Genomic DNA, 16,812 nt, shown 5'->3' with positions numbered 1-16,812 from the left:
GCGGCGCGGCGCGGGGGAGGAGGCGGGGGCCGGAGGAGGCGGGGGCGGGGCTTACCTCCGGGCTTTCAGCCCGGGAGACTTAGCAGCTTCTGATGCAGAGGCGGCGGTAGCTGAAGACTTTAGGGTAGGAGCTTTGGCGCCGCCCCCCGACACCACCACTGGTACGCATCCATCAGGCCAAGACACCGCCCACGAGGTGGCTAAGAGAAGGGGAGGTCCCCAACCCGCTTTAGAGCCAGAACTGGGTAAGAGTCCAGATCAGCTAACGAAAAACTCTGCGCAGGACATAGGCAGGATTCCATTTCTAAACAAAGGAGCCTTTTTTTGAAGCACATTATGCCATTTGTATAGTTGCGGAAACTTCGTGAAACTATGTACAAAACCCTAGCCGGGAGAGCAGTGACCCAGGCGATAACTCACAGTAGAAGCTGTCCACCTCGGGGTTGTTTTGGCGAGCTGGTTTTATTTGTACCCCACTCCCGCCAAGTCTTAAAAAAGTTGTTTTTGAAGGCATTCTTTGATCACCCTGTAATAACAGTCACATCTCCCTGCTCAGTTTTTACTTGCTCATTTGTCTCCCCCATTAAAATGTAAACTTCTGGAGGGCAGTGTCTTTGTTTTGTTCTTTGTTGTTTTTGCAGCAGCAAGAAGGTGCTGAACTAAATATCTGTTCAATGAATGAAATAATTTTAAAAGTGGAACTTACAAACACTTGCTATTTTACATTAATTAAACAATTTCTGAAAGGTTGACAAGTTAAAACCAGAAGGTTAATTTCCGTAATCATTCACATCTAAGATTTATCTCCATGTCTAATGGGGATAATAATACGTCATGGGTTATTTTGAGGATTGTGCCTGCACAGTAAGTGCTATGTAAGTGTTAGCCATTCCTATTTATTCTTTAATGCCTGTCGTGAATAAAGCTCTTGGAAATCAACACTGAAAAGACAAAAGTTGGGACTTGACTGAAGATGTTTTTGCAGCTCACCTCTGAAAAATGGGCCTTCAAATAATATAAGTATTTAATTTTTATGGTAGAATGTCACCTTTGTCCATTTAAAACAGACATATATATTTTCCTATTACTCCACAGAATTTTTCTTCATTTTGAGATGTCTTGTCCAGCACCTATTAAAACTCAGGTTGAGACAACAGTTGAAATTGATAGAGTGACTCACCATTAGACTCTTTTGGTTCTACCTGAACCAAATTTGTCAAATACAATTACATTACTTCAGCTCCATGCAGAAATGCCATCACAGAGGCATATCCTACTCACATCCTTGGTGTAAATTAAGCTTTTTTAATACAAGAAATTGTAAGCAGATAGGATAGGGAGTCTCCAGAGAAAGAGAACCAGGCATGGCTTCATTGACATAAGAAAATCTGTTTTTGGCCTAAGCTATTTTGTCATCTAAGCCTAGACACAATGCTTATCCTTGAACAGGCCTTAGTAATTAATAGTCTTAAGGGAACCAAAGAATGTAGGACTGTTATTGGGCAAGAGAAATAACAATAGCAAAGATAATATATCAGTAGTAAAGACTCCCAGCTCTGTTTCAATGGTAAAGATTAACCTGAAGCCTCAACCACCAGATCAACTGGAACCTAAGGGGTGATGATGTTGACCTTTTCTGACCCTTGTGACTTCAATCAACTAAAGCTTGGACTCTGTCGACCTTTGCCTCAATTCTATGCTGAATTCTCCTCTGCTCAAGCGCCTACATAAATATGCATGTACCCTTAGCTTAAAACTTCCCCAGTTTTGCTGTTTGGGGAGACACTGCTTTGGGAAAGATCCCCAGTGTTGCTCCTTACTTGCTGCAAGCAATAAATCCTTCCTTCTCCTGATCTTTGGCTTGGTTGTGTCTTTTGGCTCGACACCCACCAAGAGGTGAACCCCATTTTTTGGGTAGCAAAATGGCCATCTACATTTTTTCTTGCATGTTTCATAAACTATTTCATTATCATTATTCAATATCTCTAATTTACTGTTTGAGTTCAGGGCTAGAAAAAAGTTTTGTTTCTCCTGACAAATGCATATGCTCAGCTTGAGAGCTAACTCATCATATTCAGGCTTTATCTTAATTCCCAGGAAGCTTGGAGCTAAATTTAATAGTCAATTGTAGCAACTATTCTTTTTTAAAATTACAATTACTGCCATGACTTCAGAATATGGCTTATTCTTTTATCCCTATTTTGATTTGACTATCCTGATTTTAACCAAGATCTGTGTCTCCATTAAAGGTGCTTCAAATACTTTGGAAGTAGGCAACTCAACATGCAGAGCTATAAATTGGGGGAATTTGCACTTACGTTATCTTGACCATATCTCAGTTCAATTTTAGTCCTCAAGTCCAGTTAAAAAATGGGACGGCAATGCAAAATGTAATGACTCTGCCCCCCTATCTATGAAGACATCTTTAACTGATGTCTGTTGCAATAAAATAGAAAAGGAAATAACTAGACCAAACTGTCAAAATCACCAATAAGGTAGACTTCTTCAGCATTCATGGTTATTTACCAGAAACACTTATTTCAAGTTTTCTCTGAATTACATTTATATGATGTATGGCTGTTTAAAAAGCACTTTTACACTGATTTCCACAATTCTTTTACAAGTGAGGAATGTGAGGCTAAGAAGCAGTGCTGTAACTCCTTAAGTTTTTATGAACTTACTATGAGTTTTCTCCAAAGACTTGAAAACACACTAAGTGATGTTGGGAGTTAAATCTCTAAAAGGTGCCTGGGGGATAGAGGCTGACACACACTATGGATAAGGATATCTGCTGGGTATGCGCCTGGAGGAGTGGGAGGGTGCAAAAAGCAATACCACATATTAGCAATTTATCCAATAAAGCTTGGACATACCTACCAGTAATTCACAATATACTAATGAATTCGCTTGAGCTTTATTTTCTGATAGTGCTGATAGATTTATACTCAACCATTTATTCATTCATTCAAAACGCATGCTGCGTGAGTATGAAGTGTCAGGCAAAATGCTAGGGATTGGGAGTACACCAATGAAACAGTTGTGCCCCTGTCTCCACTGAGCTTACAGTCTAGTGGAGAAGCCAGACAGGCAAGTAGAGGGGTTATGAGGATATGCAGGAAGGGGGAAGGACAGCCAATCCAAACTTGTGAGCTGTTGCTAAAGAAGATGACACCCAGTCATTCAGGTCTTAGCTTTGGAGTTAGCAAAGCTAGGAAGTAGGGGAGAAATGGAAGGACAAGTGAAAAGGCCTCAAAGTGAAAGAAAGCAGGGCATTTCTGAGGGACAGAAAGTAGTTCAGGATGTCCTCTCAGTGTGAGGAGAGATAAGACAGAAAAGGCCAGCAGGTTAGAGTTTACCTCAAGTCCGGAGTTTATCCAAGGGAGTGACAGGCTCAGATCTCCTTTGTAAAGATAATGGAAAATGGGATTTCAGATAAGAGGTCTTTGGCATCTGCAGATGAATCAGGGAAACAGCAGGAGTCTGGAGAGAAGCAGAAAGACTGAAGAGATTTAGGAACTGTGCAAACAAAATTTAATGACCTGATGAGCTACATGGAGTGAGGGAGGGAAAAAATCAAGGGTGATGGCTTCTGGAAAGGTATATATATTTTTTAATTAATTAATATTAATGAATTTTACTTGTACTGACTGCAAAAAAAGTGCACAACCTAAAAGCTGAGAATTATGTTTTATTCGGCCGACTCGCTGAGGGCTCGGGACTGCTCTAAAGGGCCAAAGGGAGGAGCCAGATATATAGGAGTTTTGAAAACAAAAACAAAACCTGGTGGTTGGGACAGCTGATGATTACTGTTAATTAAAGAAAAACCAGACATCTCAAGTGAATGAATTTAGCACTTTTCTACGTGTGGGAAGACGCAAGAGTCTTGGCTCATTGAAAACATTCCTTTGATATGCACCTTAGCTATCTAAGGTCAGTATCCTGCTTTTCTTCATCCTGAGTTCCCTCTGGGTGCAGTTTTAGGGGGCAGCTGCAGTGGCTGAGGGCTTGATGGTCGCAGCATCCTTTGTTTACTGATATGGCATGAGACATTTTTCATCCACACTTGCTATGGGGGCATTCTCATATATCCCTGGAACTATATTGAAAAACCTAAATTTTGAGAGTAGAAAACATGAAGAAAGGGGAAGAGAGGGTTTACTCAATTTATCAATACATAAAGAGCATTCTGGGTGATTTATCTTATTAAAAGAAAATTCTTCTATATTTAATAAAGGATAAAAGAGTATAAGATATTTAACAAAGACTAAAATAGTGTAAGATGAGGGCCAGAATAAAAACCAGATAATGAAGCTTCTCTTTTTATTGCCAAACTTATTGAGGCACTGATGAATTTACTTCCATTCTTTCTTCAAATTACAAGTAAATGGAGAACCAAACAGCTCCTAAATTACACTTAGCTTTCTTCAGCAACGTGTTGATTGTGATGACTACTGAAGTTCACTGATTCTTTCAACATTTATTAAACACATACTATATGCCAGGCTCTTTGCCTGATACTGCGATTACAAAAACCAAAGACTCGGTCCCCACCTTACAAGAGCTGAGTCTAGTGGGGAAGGAAAGTAAACAGATGATTCGAATCCAGGGTAGTGAGCGACACTTTGGGCAGACACAGGAGGGAGTTCCTAACCAGGGATGGGTTGTGGCTGAAGTCTTCCCAGAGAAACCCTTACTGAATGAAGATAAGTAAAAGTTACTGAAAGATAAGGAGAAGTCAGACGAGGGGCAGGGAGTCCACAGAAGGAGCAGCGTAAGGAAAGGAGTGACAAAGCATGTTATGTTCAGGGAAATGCAATTACTGGCGTGGTTCAAAAGGTAGATATGAGGGCTTCCCTGGTGGCGCAGTGGTTGAGAGTCCGCCTGCTGATGCAGGGGACACGGGTTCATGCCCCGGTCCGGGAAGATCCCACATGCCACGGAGCGGCTGGGCCCACAAGCCATGGCCACTGGGCCTGTGCGTCCGGAGCCTATGCTCCTCAACGGGAGAGGCCACAACAGTGAGAAGCCCGCGTACCGGAAAAAAAAAAAGGTACATATGAGTTAAAGAGTGACAAAATCTAAGGCGGGAAAGAAAGATGTGGGGATCTCAAAGGACTTTGTTTGCCAGGCTACAGAGTTTAGTTTTTTTTTTTTTCTCAAGGTTATGAGGATTAAGTTTGGCAGGGGTGTAAGACTTCAGTTTTAAAAACCTGTCAGCACTGTGATAACTGGATTGGAGGAAAATAAGATTAGAGACTGGAAGACTGGTTAGGAGGGGTTGCAGAAATCTAGGCAAAAGATAAGGAGGCCTGAACAAAGAGGCAAAAATAATGGGCAAGGAGATAGATTAGAGAGTAAGGAGTTAGGACGTGTAAGACTCGGAGGTTGATTAACTGTTTGGGGATCTGGGTAGATGACGGTGCTATCAAGATGGAGAGAAGAGGAGAAAGAATAGGTTTCTCCTCTTGGGATTTAGAGTTGTTGGTGGGAATTGCTGGAGAAGGAGGAAAGATGGAGAGTTGAGTTGGAGTTTCAGACATGTTGTTTGATGTACCTGTAGCAGATTCAAGGGGAGGTGTCCAGTAGGCGGATCAACTTTGAAGTCTGGCCCTCTGGAAAGAGGCTGGGGCTAAAGACACAAATGTGAAAACTGTATTAGTGTCCTATCATTGCTGTAAACATATTACCACAAATTTAATGGCTTAAAGCAACACAAATTTACTCTCTTATCTTATAGTTCTGGAGGTCAGAATTATGAAATGAGTCTTACCAGGCTAAAATCAAGGTGCCAGGGCCAGGATAGTTTCCTTCTAGAGGCTTTAGGGGAAAATCTCTAACCTCACCTTTTCAAGATCCTAAAGGCTGGACTTCCCTGGCCGTGCAGTGGTTAAGAATCCGCCTGCCAATGCAGGAGACACGGGTTCGAGCCCTGGTCCAGGAGGATCCCACATGCCGTGGAGCAACTAAGCCCGTGCACCACAACTACTGAGCCTGCACTCTAGAGCCCGTGAGCCACAACTACTGAAGCCCGCGAGCCACAACTACTGAAGCCCGCGCGCCTAGAGCCCGTGCTCTGCAACAAGAGAAGCCACGGCAATGAGAAGCACACACGCTGCAACAAAGAGTAGCCCCCGCTCGCTGCAACTAGAGGAAGCCCACGCACAGCAACGAAGACCCAACGCAGCCAAAAATAAAGACTTGAGCTTTAAGAAAAAAAAAAAAAGAGTGAAAGGAAAATTAAGCTTGAGAGGAATAGTGAAGGTTCAAAATGGTTCTGGGGATGAACGGCAAAAGCTACCGGAAACATGCACCAGCCCAGGGGTAGAACACTGGCAGAACATCACATCCAATTGTGTTATTTGAAAGTGAAAACAACAGAAACTAAACTTGCAAGGATTAAGAAGGGAAGGACGATCAATTTAAGGCTGCAGTTCTATAACAGAATAACCTCAATGTATGCTGAATTAAGAATGAGCAGGAGCTCTGGCCATTTTTCTCCGTCTTTAAGGAACTCTAGGGTGGGGGTGGGGGGGATAAATTAGGAGGTTGGCATTAACACATACACACTAAAATATATAAAATAGATAACCAACAAGGACCTACTGTACAGCACAGGGGACTATACTCAATATCTTGTAATAACCTGTAAGGGAAAAGAATCTGAAAAAAAAAAAATCACTGAATCACGGTGCTGTATACCTGAAACTAACATGACATTGTAAATCAACTACACTTCAGTTAAAAAATAAATAAATAAATAAAATTTCCCTCCAAAAAAACAAAAAGAACTCAAAGTAAGATGTAAAGTTTGCTAAAATATCTCAAGTCTACCACGGTTTGAGACACACACCTAGCAAATTAGAAGAAACATTTTAAAAATGTGCAATCCATTTCAGAGAGACATAAGTATTTTCATTATGTAGTTTTTATTTTAGACGAACATTATTGTAAAAAAAAGTTCACCTGGAATAAAATCCATTTTTTCTTAAAAAAAACACAGCATCATTATCAGTACACAGTTAATGAATTGGCTTAAACAAGAGTAACAACATGACAGGTCCACTTTATCTGCAGGAGCTTTTTCACATTAAGCCATTGGAGCAAAAGTAAAATATGCTGAAACTTACAGTAGGATGATTCTATGGAAAAAACGGATATTTCCCATTAGGGGCATGATTTTAGTCAAATAGTTTACAGTATTTAAAGGGACAGTGTCAGCTGCAAATAAACAAAACCCATGTGTAAGGCCATAGGAATGAATTATAATTAAATTCACATTTTAAAAAAAGGTAAGAAATAAAACAAGAAGTTCTATTAGTTCTTGGCAATAAGAAATGCAATTGCGTATGGCACAAGCATTTCAAAAAATGAAGTAAAATTTGAAAATATCCCTAGTTGTTTGCTAATTTTCATTTCTGTAAATTTCATTTAGTTTTTTTCATGCTGAACATGACACCCATTAATTTTATTAGTCTGAAAAAAGACCAATTCTACTGTAAAATTGTGCTAGCATTTGAAATTTTATTAGTATATCCTGTCCATCTAGGTCCCTCTAGGACAAGGAATTTCATTTTTAGACATTCCCCCACCCCCTTCTTTGGATATAACAAGAAGGAAAAAGGAATGTCCTTTCTGTTAAAAGAAAAATTATAAAAAATCTGACAGCAGAAATGAGTGCTTAAAATCAGAGAAAAGTAAACCAACATAATGAAATGCTATTTTAAAATTTTAAGCTTAGAAGCTCATCTTTAAAGATTAAGAACTAAATTTATAAAGAAATCTAAGTCATGAACTAGGAAAGGAAGTCTGCTTACACGTATCACTTACTGTTCACAGGAAGAACTATAAGCCTTAATACAGATTCTCAGCATTCAGAACCTGTAAAATGGAGTTATAATCTCTTATTTAGAAATTTCTGCAAACATTTATCTATATTTCACAGCTAAATTTATTAATGGAGACAGGAAGATAATACTTTTTTTGCGCTACTGGATATGACATGTATGTTCTATCCTAAACTACCTGCTACTTTTTCCAATGATGCCTTTAGTTCAAAACAAAACATATAGTCTAAATTGTGTTGGATACTTAAAGGCTGGCTCACTGTTTTTCTACTAGGTATTAGAATACTAGTTAGCTAAATGAGGTATAATTAAAAAATAGTCCTTCAAAGTAAAGAGTATAGTCTTCTGAAAATTTATAACAAAGACTGCACAAAATGTTCATGTAAATAGTAAGAAACCCTGCAGCACCTCCTAACTGATGCACAGGTGGATTATTTTCTCATAATCTGTCTGAAGTAAAATATAGCTAAAATAAGTTCCCAGTGAAACGCTTTACAATCAACTGATTTACATGCTACTTAGTTACAGCACATTTTCATTGTCTGATACCCTCAGACTCCATTTGAAAAGGTCTAGTCCAATCATTGTCAAAAATTAGCACACTGATAATAAAATGCAGCCACTGAACCACTAATACTGCTGCAATAAACCTTCATGTACCTTTATCCATAAAACCACAAAAATCTTCACACAAAACTAGATTTCAGCAGGGAACAGACAATTATCTGCCACTAAATTCATCTACAAATAGAAAAAATAATGCACTATATGTACATTATTAAGCAAAGTGGAATATTTATTAGGGCATTTTACCATGCAGAAAGTGAATCTCCTATGGTCTTAGCTCAAATTATATACAATTTAGCAAAGCTAAATGTAAGAAAATAGCAAGGACAATTTATTTCTATATAACAGCATATACCCCCAGTTCGCTGCTACTTCAAAGAACACTTTTAGACTCATCTAACTTTTATAGGCTCTTTCAAAGGGAAGTTCATGGAGACTAGTTATTAACCCATACGAGACAACAGAAGAGAGTAGGAAAAAAAACAAAAGCAAAGCATTCTGTTTAAAAAAAAAAAAAAAAAAAAAAAGGCTAACCACAGAATATGTCAGTTTTGGTTTGCAGACAACCCCTGAGATATAAACCAAAGTGTTAAGACACCAAAGAGTTGGAGGTAAATTACTAAGAGAGTTACATTCATACATGGTGTCATAGCACTTGCCTTTTAGAAATTACCTTGTTACCATCCAGAAAGCTTAACTGCTGGGATCTTTTTCTGAAAATCAGTGAATACAAGATGTTTCTAAGAAATTATCTTTTTTGTTCCAGAAATCTATCTAATTTTAAGATGGTAGACTTACAGTCAACTTTTGATCAAGGAACTACTGATTTTACTGGGACACCAACTGGTGCCTTTAAGCCTATAAGTAAGTACAAAAAAAAGAAAGAAAAAAGCAAGGAGACTGAAATTTGTGAACAATAAATTTAGTGAACCCATCAAAAATAGCTCTGGTATATATTTCCTGCCACTAAATTGTGCATAAGTTTTCAAACAAGTAGTAAAGGTTGACTGGTCCAAGTATTCTAATGATACATCTTAATTTGAAGCAGAATTCTCTGCGGTAACAAGCAATCCATTTCCACTTTCATCTCCCAGACATAACTATCAAGCATGATGATAACCTTTGTGAAACAAAACAGGCCTAACAGGAAGAATAATTATTATTTCCTAATCACCTCTTTATTACTCCCTTCTGTGTTATGACACTGAAGGCTAGAATAACAACAATGAATTTGGCACATTAAGTTAACACTAAATACCTTTTTTTCTCACGTGACGGTTTCATCTACAAAAGGCATACCAGTACCAGTGTTTGGTGAGAAAGGCAGCTAAGTCTTTTGGTTGGCTTTGGTCCAAATGGCTGGACCAAGTTCTACAACAATGCACCTGAACAGATGGAACTGGGTTCTACACATTCAACAACAGCTGTTGTAAAACTGAAACCATGCTCATATTTGCTCTAATGAAAAGGCAAGACTTTTCCTAGAGGCTGCACTAGGTCTAATTAATCTTATTTTTTTTTAAAAAAAGCCCAAATTAAAAAAAAATCATTATTTTCACCATTACCAACAGCTATCTCTATGAAATTTACATCCACAAATTAATTTCTATCCCTACAGGTAAGCGTTCTGTGAACTAAGTCTAAATCTAACTCATTAATTCTTGCAGACAGGGATTATGATAAGAATTGGGCATTACTACTAAACCAACAGCTAAGGAGTGAATCTAAGAAAAAATATATTATGTTTGCTGATGTGACGGAACAACAATTAGATGCTGAAATAAAACCCTAAATAGTGTGTCTCTCTGTCCATGTAAAATTTCACTTTAAGAAGCTTACACTTAGAAACAGACAACAGTGTTCAAATATGTTATGTTTTAGGTGAGTGACTATAATAGGTCAAACACAGGAAAGAAGAGCAAATACAAAACTCAAGAAAAGCGACATTAAAGTGATTTCCAAATACAGTGTCAATAGATTAGGCAGAGGTAATCAATAAATCACCTGAAAAAGTGATTTATTCAGCTACCCAGACTCTCTGGCAAAAAAGTCAGGAATGAAGCAAAACTGTAAACAATCTGAAGAAATAAAGAAACTGTGGCCTTTGATGAACAGATGGGCATTTTTATGAATTTTTAAGATAAAGTTTATCAGAATTTAATGACTCTTTTATTTAAGAAAATCAGAGCCCTTAAATAAATGCTATCAATGCAATAACATTTGGCCATATGAACCTGACCAAATATGCTATAATTTTCGTATATTAACCTCTGCTTTAAATGTTCTACTCTTTTTTTAAACATTCCCGAATGCAAATTTGTCTAGAACCTCATCAGACAGAAGTGTGCAGATGTGAATCTCAGATTGTGCTGTAACAAGGAAAGGCTAACAACTGATGTGCAAAGTGAAAAAGAAAAAGATAGCAGCTTCTGCAACACGCAATAAAACAGAGGAAAAACAAGTTAAGTCCTGCACGTGTCTCCACTTCACTGTTTCCACGTTTGAAAGAAGAAGGCTGTTATCTTGATGGGCCATGAGGCTGGAATCCACTGCACATTCTGTGTGCAGAATCTAGGTCTAGGTTCAGTGGTGCTCTCAGTAGCAGCCAGGCAGGATGATTCTGAGGCTGGGTGACCTGTGCTTTCAGAGAAGCAGGAAAGGGTCCTCTAGGTGTGCTGCAGTCTCTCAGAAAGAGTTCATCAAAGTAGCGAACAACGGAAGAAACTGGTCTTCTTTGATCGGTTTTCTGTTATTTTCACTGGTCCACCTGCCCCTGATGAATTGCCGTCATTCTAAAAAAAAACAGAAGATGGAGTTAGCAAGGAAATAAAAGTTTCATGGTTTGAGCCCAATTACCTAAGAAATAAAAAAATATCTAACTATGCCATAAATGTGTCCTTAGTAGTGTGGTTAATTAGGAAGGGAACTAGTTAAGCTCTGATGTTGTCTGTTTCTTTGGAAACAGTAGGTTAATATAGGAAAAATATTTTAAGGCTAGCACCTAATATATTAACTACATATTAGGAAGTTCCTAACTCCAGTTCAAAAAAATTATAACCAAAAGAGTGTAAAGTTTCAAGGGAATAATGGAAATAATGTTAAGATACTGGTACAGGCAACCCCTTTCTTGGAGGTAAGAAGAGTTGGTAACATAAGGTATACAATTATATGCAAGATTCAGGTTAAAACAAACTTTCCAGGATGTCGTAATGATTCATCACTGAGATTGTTTCAAATTTAAGCAAACTTCAGCGTCTTTGAGATCATAATTATATACTGATATAGAGAGAGATAAAAAATTTAATTTTGCCATTTTATTACTTTAATTATTCTGATCAAAATTCAATTAAAGACCACTTAATGGGGATATATGTATATGTATAGCTGATTCACTTTGTTATAAAGCAGAAACTAACACACCATTGTAAAGCAATTATACTCCAATAAAGATGTTAAAAAATAATAATAAAAATAAAGACCACTTAAAGAGCCAGAGGAAAGAACTGAAACAACTGCAGCTCAGAAATAAGAAATTTGAAGAAACAGAAATAAGAATCAAAGTTTAAGCGGGTGAAAATGTAAGTCAGGGAAAAAATGGGTTTATGTGACTATATTATAATCAGGCCTATCCCTTTAATTAAATAAATAAACAACACAAATAAGAAAACAAATTTAAAAACAGCATAAGGAAAATAAAAATTATGCGTCATACAAACCATTTTTCTGTTGAGTTTTGTCATTATATCCCGTGCAAGTGTAAAAAATGCCTAAAGGTAAACCAAAGATTTCATTATTATATGTTTATAATATCTTTTAAAACAGAAATGTAGCCTTTTTTTATTATTTCATTATAAAATATAAATATATTACTTTGAGGTTTTTAACTGAGAAAAGAACATAATTGCAATCACAGTAGACACATGACTACTGTAACTTACTTTTCATTTATCATATCATAAAGGTTTTCCAGTGTAATCAAACTGTCATTCATCAAGTATTTTCTGCACATAACATCTGGCACAAGTTCCTAATATGACACTTGCTGAATTATGGGTATAATAAGATCACTTGGGAGGCAGAGGCTCTAAAGCTCCTGGGCATCCCCAGAGTAGGGCACAGTTCCTGGTCTAGGAGATGCTGAATATCTGTTTGATAAGTGAAGGAATAATTATGAATTACCCTATAGCTCTAAAATTTGTTTTCACAAAAATCTCCACCTTTTATTCCCAACCTCCTCTCTTTCAAATTGCTTTCACTCTTATACCTGAGAATATATAACCTCCTGTGTCGCAACACTGAAAAATCCCAGCAGTTCCTACAGCTCAGCTAAATTCCCCACCGTGGAAATCAGTGAAATAGAAGCAGGACAAATCTCAGTGGCATTTTATGCCTAGTGCCTCTTGACCCAAACCCAAGCCAAACATTTTTAAAACCTATAATCCCTGGGACTTCCCTGGTGGTCCAGTGGTTAAGAATCCGCCTTCCAATGCAGAGGACAGGGGTTCGATCCCTGGTCGGGGAACTAAGATCCCATATGCCTCAGGGCAACTAAGCCCGTGCACCACAACTTAGAGAGCCTGTGTGCCACAACTACAGAACCATGAGCTGCAACTATTGAGCCCATGCACTCTGGAGCCCGCGTGCCACAACTAGAGAGAAGCCCAACTGCCGCAATGAAGAGCCTGCCCGCTGCAACGAAAGATCCCCTGTGCTGCAACTAAGACCTGACGCAGCCAAAAATAAATAATTAAATTAATTAATTAATAATTAAAAAAAACCCTATCATCCCTACTTTGTTTCTACATGACTCTTAAGGCTTCCTCAGTTGTCGCCATGCTAAACCCACTGGTATGTCAGTCTGTTCCCAATCACTCCTAATGCCCCCCAAAAATGTTCAGCAAAAGGATTATTATTAAACCAGTCAAAAAGAAGCAATATGATAAGTACTATTATCACTCATTGTCAGTGTCTCATTGTCACACTGGTCACCTGTGAGTCAAAGTTTCTAAGTAAGCCCATCTCAGTTTTTGAGGCTAAGTTAAAGCCCTGGGAAAACTGCTAACTTTTGCAGAATATCTGGCCAGTAAGCAGCTCGGGCAATCCGCAGTTCTATATTTCCATAGCTCAACGCTCTCTTCTCTTTTTTTTTTTTTTGGCCACACCGAGCGGCTTGCAGGATTTTAGTTCCCTGACCAGGGAATTCCCAACTCAATACTCTCTCTAAGTCACAGGTATGATCAGGGCTCAGGACTAACAGAGACCGAAGCCTGCTCCATTAAGCCAGGGTACAGAGCTCATTCTGTGGCAGCAATCCTACGTGGGCCATCTCAGTGAGCAAGCTTTTCTCCTGTCTCCACCATTAAACCTGACTGAAGAGGCTCCCCTCTTTCTGATGAAAGGAAATCCTTTTGTAGCAAGCAGAGGGAAGCATTTTTCTGCATATCTATGCTTGAGTAAATAAATCAGTAGAGGCTTCCTGTTTCCTGACACCCATTTGCCAACCTGAAAAAATGACTGTTAGTTACTTAAAAGAAAGAAAAAGTTCTGATCCGTGTCCACTAGTTGAGTCACTTAAGTCTCAAGTTTTAGCCATGTCATGGTGAAGAATGAATAGCTTGAGAAATTAAATGTTTATGAAACCATCAGTTTTATTGTTAAATAAATTACATGTATTAACACATAGTACATGTACTATTTTTATGATAAGTTTTAAAAATGTTTTTAAAAAAGAAAATATTATCAACAACTCTGCGCTTGGTAAAGAATAGAAGACCTGGGTCTTCCCTGGTGGCGCACTGGTTGAGAGTCTGCCTGCCGATGCAGGGGACACGGATTCGTGCCCCGGTCCGGGAAGATCCCACATGCCGCAGAGCGGCTGGGCCCGTGAGCCATGGCCGCTGAGCCTGCGCATCCAGAGCCTGTGCTCTGCAACAGGAGAGGCCACAGCAGTGAGAGGCCCGCGTACCAAACAAAGGGCAAAACTGAACTTAACCTGAACTTCCATCTTCTGTTCAGTGACCCATTTTGGGGTTTTTTTTTGGCTGTGTTGGGTCTTCATTGCTGCACGCGGGCTTTCTCTAGTTGCAGCGAGCGGGGGTTACTCTTTGCAGGCTTCTCAATGCAGTGGCTTCTCTTGTTGAGGAGCGTGGGCTCTAGGCGCACGGGCTTCAGTAATTGTGGCCTGCGGGCTCAGTAGTTGTGGCCTGAGGGCTCAGTAGTTACTCCACAGCACGTGGGATCTTCCTAGACCAGGGCTGGAACCCGTGTTCCCTGCACTGGCAGGCAGATTCTTAACCACTGCGCCACCAGGGAAGCCCTGTTCAGTGACTCTTAATTGAGCAATCTAATATATCCCATGTGGAGGACGGGTGTTAGAAATCCAACAACCAGGATCCACATAAAAGTCAGAAGCATAAACGTTTACAGAATGGAAGTGGAGTTCCCACAAGGCATTCACTAAGGCAGAAAATATCAAGGCTTGGAGAGTTGCTTGAACACAGGCACCTAAGACACTAATGCTACTACGTAACAAGTCACCAAACAATTCCTTCTCACCTCTTCTACATTCGTACTGGATTTTGCACTTGTCTCCAAGAATTTAATCCCATAGTCAATTGCTAACTGAAAGACAAAAAGAAACATTTAAATTCAGTGCAAAATAAATAAATGCATACAGAACATTTGTATTTTTTAGGTTTTTCAGAGTCCTAAAGGGAGCGTACCTAGTGCAGAACTCCTGTGGTTCTCAAATTTCTTTGCTTTCTTCTACTATATCATGTTTGAAATTTAGATATCTAACTTCATCACCACAAGTAAGTAAAATGGCACCACTTCCACTCAAAACATAACTTAAGTACTTCCCTTCTTTTCGATTATACCTGTAGTTCTCTAATAAAATCACTAGCAAACCTATGAGACATTCACCCCTATCATTAATTTGGGATACATCTGCCCCTTTTATCTGCTTCCAAAGTACAAACCTCCAACAGTTAGTATTGTAACTTTTCATTATTTTTTAACAAATTGGTGCATAAAAGAACAAAAGCTTAAAATACTAAGTACTCACTGCTTGGGTTTCTATTGATTGTGGCAAATTGTGAACTCTTCTACATTTCCACCTATTTCCAAAGAGTTCCCAGTTCATTTGCAACACCAAGATTAAGTGAATGTTTTTAGGGGGAAAAAGTTCGCAGTCGGATCGAAAAATGCATTTTGCACATATCACTAAAAAAAGTCTAAAGCAAAATTCCAAGACTTAAAAAATTGAAGCCTCTAAGTCAATTTGGAAAATGTCAAAGAAATGAATATGTACATGTAATAAACTCTTGTTTTACAGGACATAAAATAGAGAAATGCCTATAAATGATATCCGTAGCTTAATGAAGAGTTTAAAACTCCATAATGACCTAAATCTAATGTGCAGTAAAATATTCTTAAAAAAAAAATAAATTGAAAAATGATTACTGTTGAAACTTCACCTATCCTACTACTTTTTTTTCAAAGAGAATGAACTGGTTTAACTTCAAAACTGGGCATTTACACACAGATATGGAAGAAATAACCTGAACTCTAAGCTGCAGGAATCTGAAAAAGGACCAATTTGTATCTCCCAGAAAACAGCAAATTCTTTACGAATGAGTCATGACTACACAGTATATGGAGTTGGAGCTCGAATACTAATTCATACCATTCAAGTATGGATTACAACCCTTTTGTTGTTTTTTTAACAGATTAAAATATAGATGTTTTTAAAACTTAAATCAATAATTAAATAATAGTAAGAAAATGAATGCTTAACGTGAGTAGATTCCAATCTTTATGCATTCAGTTTAAATTTACCTTCTCCCCTCTTTCTTTTGACACTTGTCTTTTGTCATTCATATCACATTTGTTGCCCAGGATCATTCTTTCAACATCTGAAGAGGCATGCTGCAGGGAGAAAACAGTATGTTAGACAAACAACCTGAGAAAAACACAGTTACTCAACAGGCAAATCTTAACCTGTCAGAAACAGATCCAGAAATTTAATTATAAGACAAATAATCTTTCATTCAACATAAGGCCTGATTCACAGAAAAATTTTAAAGATGAGAGGAGGGGAAAGCTACAGCATAAGAGTCCATGCGAACATTTTTCCCAAAGGCTTGCAGTCATTCTCATGTCTTTTTTGGTACATGAACAAACAAAAATAAAACTTAAAGTTATCTAACAAAAAAACTTCCAAATGTTAGTTTGGGTCAAAGAAGGGAGAACACCTCGGTACTAAGTGAGCCAATGCAGAAGGTATTCTGGATTCTGAACTACTTAAACAATAAATTCACGTGGGTTAATATAAATGTGTATGAAATTATTTCACAGTCAGATTTCTTTCTGAAATGTCAAAGACATTAAAAAAAATCTT

General features: G+C 38.3%; 1 protein-coding gene across 1 annotated transcript in view; it reads right to left on the bottom strand.

Annotated features, from left to right (window-relative positions):
- Positions 1-6,963: 6,963 nt before the first annotated feature.
- RAB8B (RAB8B, member RAS oncogene family) overlaps positions 6,964-16,812 on the bottom strand; it is a 66,485-nt gene continuing 56,636 nt past the window's right edge. The window contains exons 5-8 of the mRNA XM_082647723.1: positions 16,251-16,340; positions 14,967-15,032; positions 12,128-12,178; positions 6,964-11,203 (exon numbers count right to left, since the gene is read on the bottom strand). Of these exons, the coding sequence (XP_082503849.1) occupies positions 11,111-11,203; positions 12,128-12,178; positions 14,967-15,032; positions 16,251-16,340 (300 nt within the window). The 3' untranslated portion in view covers positions 6,964-11,110. The remainder of the gene's footprint in view (positions 11,204-12,127; positions 12,179-14,966; positions 15,033-16,250; positions 16,341-16,812) is intronic.

Source organism: Grampus griseus (assembly GCF_964374135.1).
Source record: "Grampus griseus genome assembly, chromosome: 2".
NCBI lineage: Eukaryota > Metazoa > Chordata > Mammalia > Artiodactyla > Delphinidae > Grampus > Grampus griseus.
Note: the sequence above shows the minus strand (reverse complement) of the source record. Positions and strands in the feature narration are given on the sequence as shown.